This window comes from Myotis brandtii, unplaced genomic scaffold (genome assembly GCF_000412655.1).
Source record: "Myotis brandtii unplaced genomic scaffold, ASM41265v1 scaffold604, whole genome shotgun sequence".
NCBI lineage: Eukaryota > Metazoa > Chordata > Mammalia > Chiroptera > Vespertilionidae > Myotis > Myotis brandtii.
Window position 1 is genome coordinate 958,254 of NW_005370286.1, and position 17,438 is coordinate 975,691.

Genomic DNA, 17,438 nt, shown 5'->3' on the forward strand with positions numbered 1-17,438 from the left:
AGAAGAGGAGCAGGCACTCAATAAATTGTGCCGAAGGATAAATAATTAGCATAACTCGCTTTCCCCAGAGGGCGGCAGAGAATCCCTGAGTTGAGTAAATAGCAGTGAGATAAGAGGGGTCCAGCCAAAGAGAAAATCAGAAAACTGCTAAGCCAGCTAAGAGATACGCCAGAGATGCTATCCCATAAGGATTACTTATAAAAAATCAATGTTTTAAGCAAAACAGTGATTAACCCTGTGCTTCCTTCGGCGGCGGCCTGGAGAGGCGAGCTGGCGGGTGGCTGCGGAAGCCAAGCTCTACGCTGGGCCTGCGCTGCCCTTTTGTTGATCATCACCGTCTACCTCCTCCAGGGCCAAACTTGCAAAGAGCTGTGTGGGCACATTTTGTCCTGAGGAACCTCCTGAGAGCCACGCGTACCTGTTTGCTGCCAAAGACAACAATCCGGGGAGGGTTAAGGAACTCCAGGCAGGCCCGGGGACCAGGCCAGCACCAGGACACTGTGTCTGACCCCCGGCCCTGCAGGCGGGCCCTTCCCCTCTGAGACACCTGGCCACCCAGGCATCTGGGGGACTCGCCTTGGCACCCACCTGGGCCCTATGCACGAGCCTCTGCCAGTGGCTGGCACACTCACTTACTGAAACCTCCACTGGCCTCAGCAACATGGAGGGGGCGGGGATGGGGGCGGGGCAGGCGGGCTCTTATAAGACCTTGGACAGAGAGAGGTCACGTTTGAATTCAATGTGCTCACAGAATGGGCACTGAGTACATGTCTTTGAAATGTTAATTTAAACTCCTGATTGAGCGGTTTCTCTAAAATACACTCACAGATAGATTGTTGAGAGCCCCACAGATAAACTTAGCTTCTCATGCTCCCCTGTCCCACCCGGGAGAGATTGGCCACATGTGGCTACTGAGCCCTGACCTGTGGCTCAGGGCACTGGGATGTGCTCTGGGTGTAACACACACTGGGTTTCAAGAGCAAAACCAAAGAAAGGGTAAATGTCTCATTAATAATTTCATATTGATGACATGGTGAAGTGACAATGGTCTGGATATTGGGCTAAATAAATGACTAAAATGAATTTCACCTGTTTTGTTATGTCTTTTTTAAAAATACTTTTTTTATTGATTTCAGAGAGGAAGGGGGAGAGAGAGAGAGAGAGAGAGAGAGAGAGAGAGAGAGAGAGAGACATCAATGATGAGAGAGAATCATTGATCGGCTGCCTCCTGCATGCCCCACACTGGGATTCAAGCCTGCAACCTGGGCATGTGCCCTGACCGGGAATCGAACCGTGACCTCCTGGTTTATAGGTCAATGCTCAACCACTGAGCCACGGCAGCCTGGCTTGTTATACCTTTTGAAATATGAGTACCAGAAAATTTTAAATTCTACATGTGGTTCACATGGTATCTCCTCTAGAGACTGCTGCTTTCCAACATCTGGAAACTTCCAATGAGATGAAAGTGAGGCGATAGCCCTAATTTCCTAAGTCCGCTTTTATGGAATTCCGACATCTTCTTTGTCATTTCCTGGCCCCATCTCGGCACTAGTATAAAGAACCTGTATCACATCTGTGACTTAGAACTGTCACCTTGCGCCGAATTGATTCATTACGTTGTGGAATGTCACCCATAAATTCAAGAGGGGGAAAAAGATCACCAGCCATAAATTCCTCATTTTTTAAAATGATATAAGTTGTGTTGGTAAACACAACCCTCATTTAAGTTTTTCATTATCTAGGCAGTCTCTCAATTTTAGTTGATGCCTGAATAATTTACCACTGGGTCTGGAGACACAACCAATTTTCATACAAGTGGCGCCTTGAGGTACGTGTGATACAGACAAAATATAAGGCATCACCGGGGAGCTGCTCGCCCGGTTCTTTTGGGGAGGTAGCCGCCTCCCTCCTGTCCGGAGCGGCGTCTTGTGGGGATTATCTGTGAGAGCAGGTGGGTACCGCCAGCACGGAAGATGCCACTGATGTGATGCACTCAAGTGCCCACAGCTAGCACACAGCTGGCAAGTGGCAGGACCGTTTTGAACCCGGGCAGACTGGCATCAAAATCCTTCTCTCACAGCAGAATTTTAAGCCACTTGCTGGGGGAGGCTGAGTAAGCGTTTTCCATGTGCGGCATTTTCTGACTTCTCCCAGATGGCCCGATGTCCGGCGCCTCTGGGATCCCCCCGTAGTTTTCTCTGGAACTGGAATTAAGCGCCGACATATCCACAGACCACAGGGCCGAGCCCAGGCTGACCCCCACCAGCCTGAAAGGCCCCGAGGGCCTCCGGGCAGCTCTGAGACTCAAACACAGCTGCATCTTCTGCTAAGATATCTGCTTTTCCATCACAGACGAGCAGCGTGTCTCCCCCAACGCGCTAAGCAATGTTGGGGGTTCCCGAAGACTTCTCTGTGCAGCCTATGACTCCAGATCTCCAGGTACCAGGCGCCCCGTTTGAGGGCGATGTCACAGGATGGGTTCCGGGGAGCCGGCTGGTTCCGGACCAGGACTGACTGGCTTCAGTGACACTTGACTTCTGACTCTCACCACATCACCAGCACCCGGACACACAGTCTTCGGGATGGGCGCTCTGTGGGGACGCTCGCTGTCTGGGAAGCTGCGTGCTGCCACCTCTGCTGGAACCCATGGATCCACAGGGCACGTTTGCAAGGATGCAGCGAGAGACCTCTTCCCAGGCTCTTCCGGACACCTGATCCTTCAAGGACGCTGCCCTTGACCTGACGTGTGGTTAAAGATACACCCGCATCACCAGCGCAGGGCGGGGCCCTTGTGGGACAGGTGGGCCGGCTCCATTATCTCCTCTGTGGGTGTCTCGGGTGGACGAGCCCCAGCAGCAGGAAACACCCTCATTTTCAATGGCATGAGGAAGAGAGAAGCACTTCCATGTATCCTATGGCTTTTGTCTGACTATAAAAGTAATACATGCATGTTAAGTATGGAAAATAAACCCTTCCGGTTGGCTCAGTGGATAGAGTGCCGGCCCTCAGACTGAAGGGTCCCAGGTTCCATTCTGGTCAAGGGCACGTACCTCAGTTGCAGGCTTGATCCCTGGCCCTGACTGGGGCGCATCAGGAGGCAGCCGATCCTTGTGTCTCTCTCACATCGATGTTTCTCTCTCTGTGTGTCTCTCCCCCTGCCTTCCACTCTGTCTAAAAGTCAATGGGAAAATATCCTCTGTGTGAGGATTAACAACAGCAAAGGAAATAAAAGATATTATAGAGTTGGAAATAAAAGTACCCCTCACCCCGGCAACCAGCAACCAGAAATAGCCACGATTAACATCTTGCTGTGTCTCCTTCTGTGTGTTGTCAGTGTGCGCATGAGTGTGAGCGTGCGCCTGGTGCTCCAAGAATTCGGATCATCCGGTTCAAATGGTTTGTTCCCTGCTTTTAGACATTTACTAAAATAAAATAAAAGCATTTGCTTTTGTCTAAATAATCTTCCAAATGTGATTTTATTAAAAGTTGAAGGTATTTTAAATCGTGATGTTTCACAATTCGCTTGGCAATTACCTAGTCAAGGACATTGAAGATTTAATTTTCCTCTTGGGATTATAGGTTGTCACGTGCTCTTTCTGTAACGGGCCATATACATAGATTCACGGAGTGAAATTATATTAACATCTTAAAAGATCTGAAAGTCCAATCGCATGACTCAAAACACACTACTTCTAATAGTTGTGGAAGAATGAACACTGTTCTCTACTGCAAACACTGAGTAGAGCCAAGGTTTTTGAAAACCTGTGCCAATTTAATAGGAGAATATTATATTTGCTGGTTTAAATTTGCATTTCCTGAATCACCTGTGAGTAAACCACATCTTGCATAATAATCATAATTACAAATAATAATTTATAATAATGCTGTGAGTCATCTCTTTGTGTGTATTTTTTTATTATGGTATTAGAACATTGTCCTCCATAACAATTCTTTTAAAACTTATTACATTAATCTATATGTAGATTAGTACATCAGTACCACATTTTAAAAACTGATGTAACTTTAAAATAAGTTAAATCCCTCTTACAGATTTTTAAAAATATATATATACACAGGGTGTCCCAAAAAAATGTATACACTTTAACAGCTGACAGCTCAATTTTGAAAATTAAATGTGTTTTAATAAATATTTCCTTTCTAATTATTCAGAGTGTGTGTATACATTTTTGGGGGCCACCCTATATTTGTTCATCTCAGGTGTATATTCCATGATCAAGATTTTTAAATTTTTTCAAAAAGTAATATAATTAGCATTGTACTACATCCATAACTTACTTTGAAAATCATTGATCTCTCACATTGATCTCTCACATTGATATTTTTCCTACCCAAGTCCATAGTGAGTCTCTCTAGTTGAAAATAACTCCACAAATTCTTAGTTTCTTTGTTTAAGGTTCATACATAAGTGAAGGTTACGAGCCATCTATCTACATGCCCTGACAGTTGTGTCCAGGTGCTTTACGATTGTCCATCCCATATGAAGACGGTATCCTCCCCATTGCAACATCTAAGTAACTGTCATCATGCAGAAAATCTGCTGTCTTTTGTACATTTGTATTTTATCATCCATTTTGCCAAACTGTTCTGTAAGTTCTGAGAGTTATAAAGTTGAATGTCATGAGTTTTCAAAATATAAAAGTTATAAACTTCAAGTGGCATTTCCTATTTGTCTTTCATTTCCTATTGCATGGGCTAAAAATGATCAAAGTAAAAGGTAAATAGTGAGTGATTATCATGGAAACACCAATGATGTTTGCCATGTAATGTAGCAGATTTTGGATACATTTTATGTATCATGTTGAGAGATTACACTTTGGTCTTATAGTTTTCTGATTTTTCTAAATGGCTATTACATTTTATCACGTAATATATCTTCCTATTCAATATAATAAAAGGCTAATATGTAAACTGACCGAACGGCAGAACGAGGGTTGCTGTGATGCACACTGACCACCAGGGAGCAGACATTCAATGCAGGAGCTGCCCCCTGGTGGTCAATGCGCTCCCACGGGGGGGGGGGGGGGGGGGGGGGAGCGCCGCTCAGCCAGAAGCCAGGTTCACGTCTGGCGAGCGCAGCGGTGGTGGTGGGAGCCTCTCCCACCTCCGTGACAGCGCTAAGGATGTCCAACTGACGGCGGGTGTCTAACAGGAGCAGGCCTAAGCCGTCAGTCAGACAACCTGCAAGGGCTCCTGGACTGTGAGAGGGTGCAGGCTGGGTTGAGGGCCCTGCCCCCCCCCCCCGCCCAGTGCATGAATTTCGTGCACTGGGTCTCTAGTAGCCTAATGAAAGAACATATTTTTTCTTATTAAACACACATATATGATGTCATTGCCATGCTTTTCTTATTTTTATACAATTTCTGCAACGCTCCACTGAGTCCTGGCAGGTGCTGTCGTTACCAGACTGTTACATTTTCAATAATACTTTTAGGATTGTTACAGCTCCCCTTACAACTGAAATCTGACCATATAGTTTACTTGTTTCTGTTTGTTTTCTATTTTCTAAAAACATTGGTAAAATGGGTCAATAGCCAAAACCGGTTTGGCTCAGTGGATAGAGCGTCGGCCTGCGGACTGAAAGGTCCCAGGTTCGATTCCGGTCAAGGGCATGTATCTGGGTTGCAGGCACATCCCCAGTAGGGAGTGTGCAGGAGGCAGCTGATCGATGTTTCTCTCTCATCGATGTTTCTAACTCTCTATCTCTGTCCCTTCCTCTCTGTAAAAAATCAATAAAATATATTTTTAAAAATGGGTCAATAATTTCTATAATCTATATTAGCATGTCACCAATTTTCTATGTTCTGAACAAACTATTGTTATTAAAGGGTTCTCCTTGGAGTTTGGGAGACTTTACTGGTGAAACTTGAGAAGGGTCAGGCTAAGGGGCAGGGGAGAAGGAGGTCTCCGAGCAGAAGTCTGGTCAGAGGAGGCAGGAGTCCTGCGGGCATTTATGCAGGTGTCCATCTTGATCCAAGTTGAGCACCTCCCAGGAAATAGCTAACCTAATCATTTAAAAATGACTAATACTGAGAAAAGATGTCTCCAGTTAATGTATTTCTGTTTTTATAACCATCAGTGAGGACAGCATTTTTAATCAATTGAATTTATTTTTGTGTTTAAAACTATAAATGTTTGCCTTTATTCTTATCATTTGCTTCCTCGGGTTTTCCTTAGTTTTCTCTAACTTTCTATTGCCTTGATTTGAAAGTGAATTTACACTGGTCCCCACACTTCCATAGTTCACATCATCATCATCATCATCATTTCGAGCTTTGGATTCGCTCGGTAGTACCACTGCCCACAACTCATCACTCCTAATAGGCACACATCGTGTTTGCTTCTTACATAAAAGGTCTAGTTTTCTCATCTTGACTTGTTTCGTTCCTTTATTTCCGGTAGTCTTGTAACTTCAAGGCTGCCGGGTGTCTCTTTAGGGCTCATCTTTAATTTTCACTTTCCCTGCACTGTGGCAGGCAGGTGAGATCCCCACTATCACTCTGTCATTTCTTTTGAAGTGTGCTTCATGGCGTTATTTTTTTTCTCTTGCTATTATAGAAACTTCCAGCAATAACATAGTGGAGAATAGCACCATGAGCCCCATGATCGCGTCACCACCGTCCACGGTCACCAGCTGGGCATGTTTCCTCATTACACGCGTGTCCCCCGGCCACACGCCTGGATCCAAGCACACGCGGCGTGGATTGAGCTTATCCTCACGTTGCAGTAGTCGACTCTAAAGTATAAGAGTTCTTTTAAAAAGCGTAAGCACAGAACACCTGTCACACCTACAGATTGATAAGATTAACATAATTCTTTAATATTATTCAAGACATAGTGTCTGGATTTCCCCAGCTGTCTTCCCATCTTTTTCTTTCAAACCAGGGTCAGATAAACTTCACACATAGCACTGGGTATGTCTCTTAAGTCTCTTTCTTTAAAAAAGCAAATGTTGGGTGCACTCGCGTAAAATTTGCGTTCAGCTAGTTACTCTTTTCACGTGCACAGTTCTCAGAATTTCAATAAACACAAGCAGTCATGTAACCACCACCACAGTCAGATACCTGTCCACCACCCCTAACCCTCTCCCCGCGAGCCCCCCATCGTCAATACCTTCCTCCAAACCCTAACCCTGGAAACCACTGATCTGTGTCTGGTCTTAAATCATGAAAAGGGCATCACGTATGACACGGATATTTGCTTCTGGATCGTTTCACCTAGCATCACGGCTTCGGGGTCCAACCGCTGGCTGCTTGTACCAGAAGCCGTGCCTCGGTATCTCCGTCATCGTCCATCACTCACCAAGTGACGGACATTTACACTGTTCCCGGGTCTTGCTGCTTACAGGCAAAGCCTCCGTAAGCCGTTGGGCACAGGTGTCTGGGTGGGCATATCTGTTTTTCTTGGGTGACTGTGTAGGCATGAGATTACTGGGTATCGGATGTGGGTATGTGTGAGAGACGCCCACACTCACCCCAAAGTGACTGCATTACCACCAGCAGGTTCTGAAAGGGCCGGCCGCTTCCTGCGTGCTGAGGTTACAGCCCCTCTGAGAGGTGTGTGGGCCCTCACGGCGGACTCAGGGTGCCTGGCCCTGAGGAGGTCAGCGAGCATCTTTGCACTCATTTGTCGTCCACACGTCTTTGTTGGCGACGCGTCTGGTAACACATTTTGCCCATTTTGTTGGGTTGTTTGTTTTCTTGTTCTTGACTTGTGAGAGTTCTTTGTGTATTCTGGATATCAATTATTTATTAGGTATATGCTTTGCAAGTATTTTCTCTTAGTATTTGGCTTTTCTTTTCATGCGATTCAAGTACTTTCAAAGAGCGGCAGCATTTCACATGGATGAAATCTAGTCCATCCATGCGTTTTCTTTTATGGCTCATGCTTTTGGTGTCATATCTCAGAAACCTTTGCCTAATTCAAGATCACAAATTTCTCTTTTATGTGTGTGGGTTGTTTGTTTTTTTCCCCCAGAAGTTCTAGGGTTTGGGGTTTTATAATCACACCTATCATCTACTGTGAGTTAATTTTTGTATATGATACAAGGTATTGGTCAAGGTTTGTTTTTTTGTTTTAAAGACCAGTCCCCAAACCATTTATGGAAAGTCAAGCTTTTCTCTATTGAATCGCCCTTATGCCTTTGTCAAAAATCAATTGACCACGTATGTGTGTGCCTATTTCTGGAAGGTCTATTACTATTCCTATTGATCTTTGGTCTTATCCTTTTGCCAATTCCACAAGGCGCGCATTCTTATAGCTCTATCACAAGCATTCAAATCACTTATTTATGCTTCCTCCACGTTTAGTTTTCTTTCTCAAAACTGTTGTGGCTACTCTCCTTCCTGAGGCTTCCTATACCAATTATAGAATTAGCTTGCAAGCCACTAAGAAACTGGGGTTTTATTTAGGATTACATGGAACATATAGGTCAACCTGGAAGGCATTGACATCTTAACGTTATTGAGTCTTCCAGCCCATTAACACAAAATATCCCTCCATGTATTAATGTCTGATTTCTCTAATCAATTTTTTCTAGTTTTCTGGGTACCTATTTTGTTAGCTTTATCTGTAAACATTTCATGTTTTGGGTGCTTTAATGTACTACTATTTTATTTTAATTTCCAATTGTTCATCAGCAGCAATACAGGACTGCAATTGAATTTTCACATTGACCTTGTATCCTGCAACCTTGATAAACAACCTGTTGGCACTAGCCACTCTCAATAGACTCTTAGGGGTGGTCTACATGCCTCGTTTTGTCTGCACATAGAGACAGTTTCGTTTCTTCCTCCCCAATCTGTATGCATGCTCCTCATTCTTCTTTTTTTTTTTTTCTTGTTCCTTATTGCACTGGGTAGGCCTTCCAGTACAGGCTTGCATAGGAGTGCTGAGCGCACAAATCCTCGTCCTGTTCTCCATCTCAGAAAACATCACGCATTCGGTATGAAATATGACTGCAGCTATGGGTCTTTCATAGATGTTCTTTGTCAGTCTGATGACGTCCCCTTTAATACTGAGTTGAATTAGAGGTTTGTTTGGTTTTTTTAAAATATCTGAATAGATTTTGAGTTTGACAAATGTATTTTCCGCATCTGTTGAAACGATCCTGCTGTTTTTCTTCTTCATTGTTTCTGTGAAGTAAATGACATTGATTTTCTAGTGCTGGGCCAGCATCGCATTCCTAGAAAAAGCCCCACTGGCTCGCGGTGCGCTGTGAGTTGTATACATTACTAATATTATGTTGAGGATTTTTTTTGCACTTATGTTTATGAAGCATATTGGCCTGTAATTGTCTTTTTGGTAATATCTATTTGGTTTTCCTATCAGAGGGATGCTGACCTAAAAAAAAATAATAACTTGCGAAATGTTATTCTTGCTCTTATTTTCTGAAGCAGTTTACTTAAACTTGGTCTTCTTTCCTCCTTAAACATTGGGTAGGGCTGCAGTGGGGCTGTCAGGGCCTGGTGTTCACTGTTGGAAGAACAGAATTGGCTCAGTGCTTTCGTGCTATCCATGCTTTCTGTTTCTTCTTGAGTAAGCACAGGTAGGGGTGACTTACAAAGAATTCGCCTGTTTCTTCCAGGCTGTTAAATTCATTGTCATGTAGTACTCTATATGGTTTTCCTATTAAATTTCTAGTACTAAATCTATAGTGATGCCTTTTGCTCATCATGACTTCAGCAATCTGTGTTGTCTCTCTTTTTTCTTATACTCTGTAGCCAGGGGGGTTTGACTGTATTGATCATTGTTAAAAAAAAAAAATAGAACTTTTGGTGTCATTGATTTTCTTTCTATTTTTCTAGTTTTAGGCTCTTTGATTCCTGCTCTTATCTTCACTATTTCCTCCCTTCGGCGTCTCACAGGTTAGCTCTCCCTTTTCTAGTTTCTTAAGATGGAAGCTTAGCTTGCTGATTTGAGAATTGTCTTGTTTTTTGGAGGTGTTTGGTTTGTTTTTGTGAGAGCGTTTGAGGTCTAGTCTCTGGGCAGCTTTGTTGTAGGTGATTCCGTCTTGTTGACTATAATCACGGGCTGTGCGTTAGTGCTCCAGAACGTATTCGTCTTCCAACAGCAAGTCTGTACCTTTGACCAACATCTACCCACGTCCGCTTCTCCCAGCCCTGGCAACCACCAGTCTGGTCTCTGCTTTTTTAGATTTGGCTTTTTTAGATTCCACATATAAGTGAGATCTCCCGGTATTAGTCTTTCTGTGCCTGGCTTTTCTCATTTAGTATTACACCCTCAAGGTCCATCCATGTTGTCCCAAAGGGTAGGACTTCTTCCTATCTCATGGCTGAATAATATCCAATTGTATTACATATATTATATCTTCTTTATCCATTCATTTACAGATGAATATTTAGGTTGTCTCCCACATCTTGGCTACTGTGAACAATGCTGTAATGAACATGGAAATGCAGGTACCTCTTCGATATCCTGCTTTCATTTCCTTTCTATACATGCCCAGAAGTGGTATCACTGAATCATATGGTGATTCTATTGTTAATTTTTTAGACCTCTATGCTGTTTTCCATAATGACTGAACCAATGTACTTCCCCAGCCGTCATGCCCAAGGGTTCCCTTTTCTCCACATCCTCACCAACTTCTTGTTATCACTTATCTTTTTTATAATAGTTATCCAAGCAGGTGTGAGGTGATATCTCATTGTGGCTTTGATTTGCATTGCCTTGATGACTAGTGATAATGGAGAATCTTTTCTTGTACCTGTTGGCCATCTGTATGTCTTCTTTGGACAAATATCTGTTTTGTTTTTCTGCCCAATTTCTAATCAGACTGTTTATTTTGTTTGTTTGAGGGGGTTGTTATTGAGTTGTAGGAGTCCTTTATATTTTTGAACTAGAGGCCCGGTGCACAAAAATTCGTGCACTTGGGGGGAGGGGGTCCCTCAGACCGGCCTGCGCCCTCTCGCAGACCAGGAGCCCTTGGGGGAGGTCCAACTGACAGCTTAGGCCTGCACCTCTGTGGGAGGTGACCCGCGGGATGATCCAGGGACAACCCCTCTGATCACCCCTCCTCCACCACCGGTTTCCACCACCACCCCCAATCACTGTCCCCTCCCTCTGCCCGCTGGCACCCACCTTGGCTGGCCTGGCACCGCCCACTCACCAGCTCCGGACCCCACCACTTGGTCGTTCTGCTGTTCGGTCGATTTGCATATTAGGCTTTTATTATATAGGATAATAGCCCCTTATCAAATATATGATTTAAAAATATTTTCTCCAATTTCCTAGTTGCTTTTCATTTTCTTGATTGTTTCCTTTGCTGTGCAGAAGATTTTTAATTTGATGCAGTCCCACGTGTTCGTTTTTGCTATTGTTGCCTATGTTTTTGGTGCTGTATCCAGGAATTGTTGCCAAGACCAGTGTCAAGGAGATTTTCTTTATGTTTTCTTCTAGCAGTTTGATGATTTCAGGTCTTATGATTAAGTCTTTCATTCATTTCAAGTTAATTTTTATAAGCGGTGTAAGATAGGGGTCTAATTTCATTTTTCTGCATGTGGTTATCCAGTTTTCCCAACATCATTATTAAAGAAACTATCCTTTCCTCATTAAGTGCTTTTGGCTCCCTTGTCAAATATTAGTTGACTGTGTATACAGGAATTTACTTCTAGGCTCTCTATATTCTTTTCCATTGGTCTATGTGTCTATTTTTATTCCAGTACCATGCTGTTTTGATTACTATAGCTTTGCATTACAGTTTGAATAAGGAAGTGTGATGCCTCTGGCTTAGTTACTTCTCAGAATTGCTTTGGCTCCTCAGGGTCATTTATGGTTCCATAAATATTTTAGGATTCTTGTTTCTATTTCTGTGAAAAATGCCACTGGAATTTTTACAGGAATTGCATTGAATCTATAGATGGCTTTGGGTAGAATGGACGTTTTAATATTAATTCTTCTGACTCATGAGCACAGGATACTTTTCCATTTGTTTGTGTTTTCTTCAATTTCTTTTGTCAAAATCTTGTAGTTTTCATTGCTTGGATCTTTTCCTTCCTTGGTTAAATATATTCCTGAGTATTTTCTTGTTCTTGATGCTATTGTGAATGGGTGTGGTTTCTTTTTCAGGTATTTCATTGTTACTGTATAGAAACTCAACTGATTTCCGAACACTGATTCTGTATCCTGCAACTTTATTGAATTTGTTGACTAGTTCCAACCACATTTCGGTGTCATCTCTAGGATTTTCTATATATAAGATCATGTCATCTGCAAATAAAGACAACTCCACTTCTTCCTTTCTGATTGGCTGTCTTTCATTTTTGCCTGACTGCGTTACCTAGGACTTCCAATACTATGCTGACTAGGAGTTGAGCGTGGGCATCGTGTCTTGTTCCTGATTTTAGGGGAAACGCTTTCAACCCTTCACCATTGAGTATGATGTCATCTGTGCATTTGTCATCTATGGCCTTCATTATGTTGAGGTGTGTATGTTTCTTTCAGACCCAATTTGTTTTTTTAAATCATGAAAGGATGTTCCCCTTGAAAGAGGGTTCCCATCCTTGGAAAACATCATGGTTCTGGTGGAGTCCAGGAAGCTCTCCCTCACCCTGGGTATTCCTGGTTGCTCTCTGGGGGGTGAGGCAATCCTATAGGGATACCCACCACATCTGGTTCATGTGGAGACATGCACATAAAGGCTGGTTTCCCTAGAAGTCTGTTCAGACTCTATGGATCTCAAAAAACACACACACACTAAAATTAACATGGGAAATCATGCCTTCAAGGCCAACAAGCCCCATGACAGTCAACCTTCCATTAATTCTAAAGTGACTTCTAGATTAATCTTTTTGTACGCACCATAAAAAACTATAAAATTAGGAAAACATATTTAATTGGTCTCTCGAAGCGTTAAAAGAAAGATTTAGATGAATAGATCGACCAATGATGTTGTTAGGTGTCAACCCAATTCTTTGAGGTATTAAAAATGGCTGTCCTTATGTTAAAAGGGGATGATCATTTGGAACTTGACTTGTCAAGGAAAGATATAAGTTGTAAATGCCTCCAATACAAAAAGTGGATCCAACTGTTCTTTCATAAACTAATGTTAGTTTTTCTCATGGATAAAATATATGTTTCTGTTTGTTTGTCTGTATGTGCCTACGTATGCATGTTGTAAATGTAAGGTAATTTTCAACTTCTGCTGCTATTGTTAAAATTAATGGGAAGGCCAGCACTGGTAAGAATTGGGTATTCTAAAATTCTCAGAAATATAGAAACTAACTCAAATGCTTTTCAACTTCACAACTTTAGATTGATCCTTACTAAATAAAAGCTATTTTAAATTTGTTGGTTCAAGAACAGACATGTCTTTTGAATCGTTAATAAAATATTTATATTTTACCCGAGTTTATAAAAATAAGTCCATGTCAATAACTGACTCTGATGTCAATGGAATATGCTTCTAGAGGTTATAAAATATCTTCACAAATTTGCCAAGCTAAAGAATGCTAGTTATTTACTTCTTAGTTTTCATTGGCCATTGAGATTTTAAGGGTTAAAATCTCAATATGTGTAGGAATAACTTTGCAGCTAGAAGAGCCCCTGGAATACCTCCAAGTTTTGTTTTTATGTTAAATTACATGGAAATCATAGTACAATAAGTGATAGAAAACTACCAGGGTATGTTGTATGGGTGAATAATAGTTGTCAATTAAATGAATAGTCAGGGTTATTGGAAACCCAAAATAGCTGCTTGGTCCTTCCCAGGCTCGCTGGCAAACCCCATTTTCTTTTAAGATGGACTTGGGTGAAGTAACTTATGAGTTGGCATTATTCAAAGGAGCCATCTTAGCTATTATCAAGGTTTGATAAAGTCACTTCAAGAAAATGTCAAATGGGTAGCCACTTCCTTTCACAGTGAACTCCCAGGAGACACAGACTTAGAGTTCACTGATTGCTACCTGGAGATTTTGTTTATTGGGAAGGACAAATATGAAAGACACTCTGCAACTTCATTGGAAGGGGCTTATCAGGTGCCTAACTGCGAATGAATATCTAGCCTTGTCTCTGCTGCGCGCCTCCGCCTACAACAGCCATCCAAGACTCCTTGAGGACGAAAAGCTGCCAACGTCAGAGTTAGACAGCTGTCCCAAGACATCGACAAGGCCTGTATACCTACAGATTGATGTTTAACACAGAAAACAATTGATTATCTTTACCAGTTTGCTAAGAACATTAGTCCTAATAATAGTTATACTTGTTTTGGAGGTTTTTCATTAGAGTTCAACTGTTCCTGATGACTGAACATGTATAAAATAACTTAATACTCTCTTTCATGGCTTATATAAATGTCATACAAGGTACCAAATACAGGAAAAAAATGAGACAGAAGACAAAACTCAAATCATGACAGTTCACAGGACAGAAATGATCCAATGGTCTTCAGAGTGAAAGCCATAGGACCCAAAGGCCTTCCGTTTACCTGCCCTTCCCTTTTGGGGAAAAGTTCAGCCTCACAGCTCATGGTTATAGCATTGCCCCACCCGCAATGGTCCACCATTTCAACAAGACAACATTAATACTGAGACTTCCTAGAACTGAGCCTTCCTAGCCCTGTGAGACAACCTTGTCCAACTTAAGGTTGGCCATCAATGCATCCTTCAGATTGATTTATAATCGAAAGGGGGAATTGTGAAAGATAAAGGGGTTCTACAGAAAATATCCTCACACAGTGATCTGACCATAAATTCCTAACTGGGTAGGTCGTGGTGGGCAGTAACACTGTAGGCCTCTAACTTCTTTTTTCTTTTTTATTAAATGTCTTGGGGTGACATTAGTTAATAAAACCCTACAGGTTTCAAGTATACAACTCAATAACACATCATCTGCCCACTGCATTGTGCACTCATCACCCAAAGTCAAATCTCTTTCCGCCATCATTTATCCCCCCTCTGCCCTCTTCTTTAGTGAAAGGTTTTAAGCCAGCCCTGTTCATTGTTCTTGTGCATCTACCTTAGTACACCTTCGAAATAACAAAAGTAATTACCGCCCTCAAAAGAGTACATAATCTTATTAACTATTCTGTAATCCGATCCCCGCCTTGCTTTCTCTAATCTTCCCTGGGTTCCCTCCTTAATTTCAAATGCATAAAAGAAGCTGCAAAACGATTACCTCAGGAGTGTTTGAGATCTTGCTTCCCAGCAGCTGTCATCAGTTTCGCTCAAATAAACTCTTATTAAAAATTCTCTACAGGTTTGGACGTTTCTTACATCGACAGCTTCTTCAACTAAAGAGATATTTAGTGTGTTCATAGTATGAGTGTTCTAGGAAGAGGATTAAGGTACACTGCAAAATGTCTATGATACTCAAGGATGAGCTGAGAGGTGGAAAGCTTCCCGCAAAGATTTTGCCTAACTAGTTTAACTAACTTATCTATTTTTAAACTTCATTTCTAATTATTTGGGTGACAGCTATTGCTGATGCGTTAGGAAACGAAAACATTTTTCTTACATATACCAAAAGAGCCAGCTGCAGCCACAAATCCTTGTGTTAACACATGCAGCCTAACCGCCTTTCATCATCATTACATGAAATAGGAAACATAATCATCTCAGTGAAAAATGTTTGTAAATGCACGTATGGATGTTGCTCATGCGGATTTTAATAACATGGTAATGCCTACTTACAAGGCAAGGAGAGAAGGCGAGTTTCAGTCAAGAATCATTAAGACCCATGAAAAAAAACAACCAAGTAATGGAATTGTTCTTCGTGACTTATTACTAAACAAGATCCATAGCAAATTAGAATAGTAAGGTAGGCAAACAGAGACGCACACAGATCCATCTCCTCGACCATCACATTAGCCACAGGGCATGTCCTTATTACTAAATTTCAGAGACACCCGTTGAGACAAGCGTGGTAGGTAGGAAATTACAGGAAGCTAATGTAATTCTGAAGTCATAAAATATTCCATAATGGAAGGTGTTGCAAGGTAATTTTGGCACGGGCAACATTTGCTTTTATAATATGATCGTATGTTAAGGTGATTTTAAAAATCAATTTAAAAATTCATAAGACGATTTTACTCTCCTGTTACTATATGGGTTTATTATACGATCTTTCATGCGGGGATTATTTCAAGGGAGTTTATTCCCAGACAAATGTTCTTTCAGGTCACTAAGACTCCAAAGACAGAACAAAACCCATCTTCCAAATAGACCATGCCCAACATCACCCGCAAGGGGAGGCCACAGGAACCTCGCATGTCCTGCAGACCAGGCAGCTTTGACGCGTGCACCTCACCCCACACAAGAAACATTTCGTAATGAGTGTCCTGATCATTTGGTGCCCCTGTGAAGAGCGACCAGCAGAAGCTGTGGTCCAATTCTAAAAATAAGGCACCAAAAATATGCTCCTGGAAAATCCCTTCTGCCATCTCTTCATCTTAAATCCAATTCCATGCCCCCCAAACACAGTGAAGTTACCCCAAACTCCATTTCTTTATCAAAAGGAATCGTGCCAATGGGAAGAAATGACATGTTACTGAAAGAATTGTTTCATTAAAATGACAAAAGCAGTGTTCAGACCTAGAACTCACTCACTTGTGGCTAGAACGAAAAGGGGGGGAAAGCACACTGGCGCGGCTATTTGGACACCAACCTGGTATAGGCTGAGGTGCTAACACCACTGTGGGAAGAGGCCTGGAGGCAGGCGCTGGCCTGGACAGAGACACAGCTACTTGATTTGCCAATAAATGAGGCTTTTCATACCCATGGAACAATCTTGATTCCTCGGGATATATCCACGTTGAGTCCAGAGCAAAGGAATTATTTAAAAAGATCTGTCCAAAAAAGAAAGCAAGTGTAACATTTCAGACCATGCACATGAGAAAGACTAAAGGCTACTGTAAAATATTTGTCTTGTCTTACATTGATCAAATATTGGAGAGTCTATAAGTGAGGACTCTATAAAAGCATCCTTCTCCAACCTAAAGATCCACAGGGCTCCAATAACAGTCACCATGAAGTTACCATGGTCTGCGCTGGTCTTCAACTATTGACTTGATTAATTCAGCACAGCAGCCCGTTTACAGACTAAAGAACCGTCGCAAGGAGGTCCGTTGTGTGGCATAGACAAGTCACCACATAATTTTTCTTTTCTTTTTTTAGTTTTCAAACAAAGTGTAATTAGTACATTTGAATTCAAACGCCAAAATAGACCACCAGAAGGAGGAATACTTAAAGCAATCATTGCAAGAAAAGCTTGCTTTTAAAATTTATACTTGAATTATATCATGTTTGAGGCCATCTGTTGACCCATTGTTACAGGTTTGAAAACTGAACATTGTCAAGAGTAGATTCTGATTCACAATGGAAAATTCTGTATTGTGCTATGGAATCCAAATATATCAAGCTAAAACAAAATACCATCCCTGCCGCCCCCCCCCCCACCGCCCAATC

The 17,438-nt window shown here is 42.1% G+C and overlaps 1 protein-coding gene across 1 annotated transcript in view; it reads right to left on the bottom strand.

Moving 5' to 3' along the window:
* Positions 1–17,438, bottom strand: part of TCERG1L (transcription elongation regulator 1-like) — a 134,144-nt gene that overhangs the window by 79,487 nt on the left and 37,219 nt on the right. Inside the window, exon 3 of the mRNA XM_014550552.1 lies at positions 16,596–16,819. Within this exon, the coding sequence (XP_014406038.1) occupies positions 16,596–16,819 (224 nt within the window). The remainder of the gene's footprint in view (positions 1–16,595; positions 16,820–17,438) is intronic.